At 30.5% G+C, this 6,472-nt stretch overlaps 1 protein-coding gene across 1 annotated transcript; it reads right to left on the bottom strand.

The window, feature by feature from the left end:
- Nucleotides 1–689: 689 nt before the first annotated feature.
- LOC123655535 (transmembrane protein 147) lies at nt 690–3,002 on the bottom strand. The gene is made up of 4 exons (XM_045591308.1): nt 2,810–3,002; nt 2,595–2,733; nt 2,296–2,418; nt 690–1,165 (listed from the first exon to the last, which is right to left on the bottom strand). The coding sequence occupies exons 1-4, from the start codon at nt 2,884–2,886 to the stop codon at nt 818–820; spliced, it is 687 nt and encodes a 228-aa protein (XP_045447264.1). The 5' UTR covers nt 2,887–3,002; the 3' UTR covers nt 690–817.
- Nucleotides 3,003–6,472: the final 3,470 nt, after the last annotated feature.

Below are 6,472 nucleotides of genomic sequence, written 5' to 3'. Positions count from 1 at the left end.
GGGGTTTCGACGAATTCTGGCTTTAACAGCATTTACAGCCTTTGTAGTTCTAACAACACGCGGCCACCCCGATCTTTTCTGGTATTCGACAGACGAAGTGTTGCTGTATTTGTTGACAGTACGATATACGAACATACGGCTGATACCAAGCTTTTGAAGTGTCTGAAATATGATCGACGGCTCCATACCCACTTTGTGCAAGGCGATCACTGCAATCATATTTTCTTTAACACTCCATTCCATATTGTAATTTCTGAACACGAAAAAATATGTGAAATGGCGCAAAATCGAAATAAGTTTTTAAAATAATATACGTGTTCCAATTTCAAAATAATTGAAAAGTTGAAAAAAGAGAAAAGTTTTTATGTAAAAGTATTTATGGCCAGACTAACTAGTCTGGCCATAAATACTTTTACATTTTACATTTAACAGTTATATATAGATTAAAAAGCTGAAAAGTTTGTTTGTTTGATTGATTGTTTGAACATGATAATCTCAGGTACTACACGTTCAAATTAAAATATTATATTTGTGTTGCCATGTACCCATTACCGAGGAAGGCTATTGGCTATTATTTTCCTCAAATGAACTCGTTTGAAAACGCTGGATAGAGATAGTATAAAACAGAATTAAAATTTCAAGTTACAATAATCAATAAATACTTGTGTAACAAATAAAAAAAAACTGAACACTAAAATAATTAATATTTTATTAAGATTAATATTTATACTTAAATAGCTTATCATACCATTCTTCATTTGATAAATTCCACAAGACTCAAATAAAACAAACACCTCGATTTTTTCCACTACCATACTTATATACCAATTTTTTGAGCTAACACCGCATACATAGCAAGCGCAGTAAGACCAGTAGCGGTAGCAGTTATTGTCCGGATTCCCAACAGAGCCCAAGCACTGAGTGAGAACACACTGGCTATGGCTTCTTCGATGAGGCCACGGTAGGGTGTGAGTAACAGTAGAGCTACCACTAGTGGGAAATGTTTCAGAGGTAGATCGCTACGTGTCCATAGCCATACGAGGGCTGTTGTTGCTGCGTGCTGTAGCAATGCAACATTGGACTCAGCACAGGAGCGTACATAGCGCCAGTCAAACTCAGAACCCCGAGCACCCACCCACAGCATTACGCTGCGGGTCACCAGCACCTGTCAAGTTTACATTTATATCAATGTTACATACATCATGTGTAATCAAAATTTAATTTATAATTAATTTACTCAACTCGGATTCAAAAGCATTTTTTGGGTAGGGTACAGCAGGTAATATCCTGCTTAAAATCTGAGCAGCCCGTCTGGGTAAGTACCTCAACCTTACAGGAGATCACAGCTGCATAATACTACTTTCAACTAGTGTTTTGTTGCTGTGATGAGCAAGAGAGCTCATGGGAAGGGTCAGATGCTTCTGGTGTTTCAGCCATCTATAGACTATAGTGACCGCTTACCATCTGGTGGGCCGTACGTACGTACCCTTGTTTGAGTTCCTTTTTATATAAAAAAAAAAACTTTAATTGCCATTTTACAAATTAAAATTATTTTGATTTTATTTAATTAATTACAGTTATAGAGAAGCTACCACTTATTCTGAATGTAGATTCAGCAGCGAAGAATCGGCAAGAAACTCAAACAGCAGAGCTAACTTAAATAACTGTCTTTTGTTTATAAGTTTAGACATTTCTCACATGAAATACAATGCCACTAAATATACATTTTTATCATCATTAATATAATCTTGAACCTTGTGAGATACTTAACGTAAATTAAATTATGAGTTTTACAGAAATATACACATACCACAATACACACATAATTAAATATTAAAAGAATAGTTTGAGCTCAGTATCAGTTGACTTTTGTTCATTACTTTTGATATAATAATGTATTTGTTATAAAATTAAAGATTCAATTTAAAAAAAAGTCTATAAAACTAACAGTTTTCTGTTGGTTTCCATTTTAAACAATAAAGAAATATTTCATGCAAATACAAATTCCTCAGGGTTGCATCTACATCGAATTTTATGTTTTTAAATAAACAAATTATCCTATTCAAAAGTATTTTTTATATTGAACTGTTTAACCCGAGATTATACATTATGTTAATGTAACATACATTTTCTTGGGACTAAATGTATGGAATAAAAACACTCATTCAAATCCAAATATATTTAAAATTAAATTTATTTTTAAGTAGCCCTGTTACCATTTCTTCTTTCTCAATTTAATGGAGAACTCGAAAGCTAGTTACCGGAACAGAATAAGTGTAGAATCAATTTGTTTACCTCAGCACTTGCCCATCCAATTGCCGCAGTCAAGATCTTTGCATGTCCTTTACCAGGTATAGAGTTTAAGGCAACGTATAACCCTAACAGATCTGCGAGATCAACTGTTGCCTTCAAAATTTCCTGAAAATCACGACAAAAATTTGGTTACTTATTTATACACATTAGGCACTTATTTCAATGCCAGTGTAAAAAAAACAGTACCTTTATGAAGTATTTAATATAAAGGCATTTTTTGCAAATATCAAAATTTAAAATGTATAAAATATAAAGTACTTTTAATGTTGTCGGTTACTTACAAAAAATATATCGTAATCGCCACCCTGGATGTTATCTGAATCAGGAAAGAATGTTGCTAAGAGCAACATTTTACAGAGCTGTGTGAAAATGTATAAAGCTCCGGCATAAACACATTTTGAAAATGTCGCATATTCAGATCTGCAAGAGATGAAATGATTAATTTTACTTCTTAGTTAAAACCTTTACCACTAACCTAATTAAATAAACCGCTTACATTCCCGAAAACTTGTAAGCCATATGATATGGTGCATAAACTAACGCTATACAGTTTCCAAAGTGATATAGCGTCATTTTAAATGTTATTTAATACAGTATTAACTAAATATAATTTTAAATAGAAAAAACGAATATCTTTTAGATATAGACAAATCCGATCATGAGTGATTTGTCAAAATCATATTAAATTTAAATGTCAAGTTTCAATACAGAGCACAGTTAATAAATACTAGTTCTGTGACTGTTATTGCCAATACTAAAAATGTTGACCACAATAATTTTGTTATTGTAAGAAAATAAAAGATCTCACAATTATATAAATATTTTCTTGGTTAATTTTTAAAAAACAACCATCGTCATGATAAAGTTTTGTAATAGTGAAATGACTTTTCATTTTAAGCAGTTACGTCACATGAATTTTTTTATAGTTGTTGATTTCGTTATCTAAATTGTTTAATGATAAATAAAATGTATAATTAATTACACTAAAAATATTTAATAAATGATATTAGGAGCTTGTATTTTTCAGAAATTAATAGAAAATTGTGCAAAATTTTATTTTATTTGAAATTTAAATTGACAGATGGCAGATACGTAAAAACATGTAATGGAACGTTTTTAGGTTTAGCGGGATAATAATTTCAAATTTTAGTGTTAAAGAAAATATGTAATGTTATTAAATACTTCATATTTTAACTCAATATTATAAGTGAAAGTAGTATTATACAGTACAATTTATATCTTATAATAGTTTAATTATTAAAGTAAAAATTAGGCTAAAAGTAATAACATCTTTAAAAAAATACAGTAAGTAACTATAGTAAATTATGTTATTGTTTTAATAATATTTATTGTATATTTTATTAAAAACACGGTTCTTTAATTTTTTTAATTCAATGTGGACAGTTCAGCATTGACATCTTTATGGCAAGGGGTTATCTCAGTTATAGAAAGGGGTGAAGGTTGGGGTAAGTTAAAAAGGGTAAAGTTTTCAACCCTTTCATTTTTTAGCACACGCGCAAAGGGGTCTGAGCTTTTTTGTCCAATCACAGGGAAGAGTTTATAAAATTCAGATTTTATTCGTCCGTGGAAAAGTTGGGTCTCCGCTCGGTGAGTGTTCCGGAGCCACTTCTCCGCAGTACCCTTTTGCACATGAATGAATTACCCTGTCTTTTCCATTTGCACTATATGTAGATACCATAATGAAATATTTAGTTGGTCAGTTCTAGGTATTTTTATGTGATAATAGCGTTATAAAATCAAATTTAAACTTTTTTTCCCATAACATTTTTGGATACAGTGAAATATGGAGGAAATTTGTTCTGGAAATTATTTCTTTTGTGTAAGTATACATTATGATTAAGTAATATAAATACTGACTTAATAGTAAATATTATTTTTAAATAAATAAAGTTATTTTCTCTTATTAGGTACCATTTCTTCAAGTATGCGTTACTTGGTTTTAGGTAATATTAAATTTAAATCCTTTTTGTAATAAAATATAACCCAAATAGCTGAATTACATATATGTAATTATTTATTACAAAAATTATTCCTTAAAACAATGAAAACAACAATGTCTTTAGTTTGTTACTTAAATTTTATGGGTGTCATCAAGAAAATATATTTCAATAATAAATAGAATTTTTTCAAAATATTTATAAAAATGAGTCAGTCTCTACAAAGTTTTCTTACTAGAATTTTTTGTTTTCAAAGAAGAATAAATTATAAGAAAGGTTTAAATAGTTGTTTCTCTATATATATTTACACTAGCTGTGCCCGCGACTGCACCTGTGTCGAATTCAACAAAATAATTATTGTTCAATTTGCAGTTATAAAAAAAAAAAACTAAAATAAAAGTAGCCAAAGTCACTCCTTATTACATCAGCTATCTGCCAGTGAAAGTCCCGTCAAAATCGGTTTAGCCGTTTCAGAGGTAGGCCGGAACAAACAGAGAGACAGACAAACAGACAGACAAAAATTGTAAAAAATATTATTTTGGTATATGTACCGTGTAAACATACATATGAATTTAGTAAAAAGCAGTTATTTTAATACTACAAATAAACACCAATTTTATTTATTTGTATAGATATTTTGTTTTTCAAACAGATATCTTTTTAAGGATTTATCAATTAAAACAATATGCCTATGATTGATTTTTTGAAATTTTTAAGTTTCATAAATTTTATTTTTATTGTTCTAGGAAATATGTTTAACAATTACATATTTATTTCGCGTAGAATAAATACTTTAATTAAATATGCATAAAATTTAAACGATTTTAAAAATATTTTCGTGTTAAATATGAAATAGATATTGTATAATATAATTATATTTTACATTTACTTTTGCAATATATCCATTATATCTTACCGTTATATCGTACCTTTAATTTTATGATAAACTATTTTTATACTAAGGAATCTTAGTAAGAGTGTCTCGAAAACGAACTGACATCTAAAGTGTCACAGTTGAAATATTAAAATCATACCAACCAATCCAACGCGGTCCCCATCAAAAAGAAAAAAAAAAGCGATATAAAATGCGAATCTTCAGCACAGTTCGCTCACGTTATCCCTCCATTACTGCATTGTCCTCTGACAATGGAGATAGAGTATAAAGAATCGCGGCCATTAGGTAAATTTCCTTATTCATTTTTTTGCGTGACACCCTCGACGCGTAAAAAGCGGGGAAACGGTTATTTATCATGTGGAGATGTGAAGAGCCCGAGATCTCAATCTAGCGATGGCGTGAAAGTTTTTGCTCCCTGGACTTAATCCGCGTTGAACGTACTCCACTTGGGATTTCAGATACTTTTGTACTTTTTTTTAGTATAAGAAATCGAAAAGCCTGAAACCTAAATTAAATAACCTTTTTTATTACTCATTAGTATAGTTTTTATTCATACAACGTTCAAACCAAATATTTTTTTTGGTTCAATGAACTTAAATTTTGCGTCAAAGACAATTTAATTAAAAAAATATGCTAATAAGTAACTATTACACTGTATTATTTTTTGAAAATATTTTCCAAAAACTGCAATTCCTGTTACCAAAGACATGTCGATTTATCTACAAGATAAGAATACCCATCATTACTATGAAGTAATAGAAAAATTATTTCAATTTGGGGAGTGAGAAGACGCGGGATGCATTATTCAGCTCACGCACGCTGCAGGCGAGTGTGGCAGGCAGATAAGCGCGTATTGAGCCGAGAATACCGAAAGTCCGAGTTCGCCGGGGGGCCTTATCGGAAACGGCTTACGGTGACCCCATGCAAACTCCCTAATGCGACATTCCTCACCGGCCCTAGCTAGCCTAGCCCCCTCCGCCGATCGATCTCAATGCAAAATTACTGTCCGCCGCTGGGGATGTTAGTTTTGTTTCTTACTAATAATTTTATTTTATTACCGTATCCGTTTCCTTCTCTTAGAGAAATATTTTAATCATTTCTTGATGATATTTGTAAAAAAAGCATTTAAAAGAGTTATGAACATTATTTACCTAGTGACAAAACACTATAGTGTATATATTAACGCAATTTTTTGAAATCATTGTCTAATCTTTCTAGAACAGCGATTTACAATTATATTTTATGATAAAAATGTTGTAAATAATGTATTTGTTTGTAATGAGTTATGATAAGTATTCGTTAATTT

This window comes from Melitaea cinxia, chromosome 8, assembly GCF_905220565.1.
Source record: "Melitaea cinxia chromosome 8, ilMelCinx1.1, whole genome shotgun sequence".
Taxonomy (NCBI): Eukaryota; Metazoa; Arthropoda; class Insecta; order Lepidoptera; family Nymphalidae; genus Melitaea; species Melitaea cinxia.
Note: the sequence above shows the minus strand (reverse complement) of the source record. Positions and strands in the feature narration are given on the sequence as shown.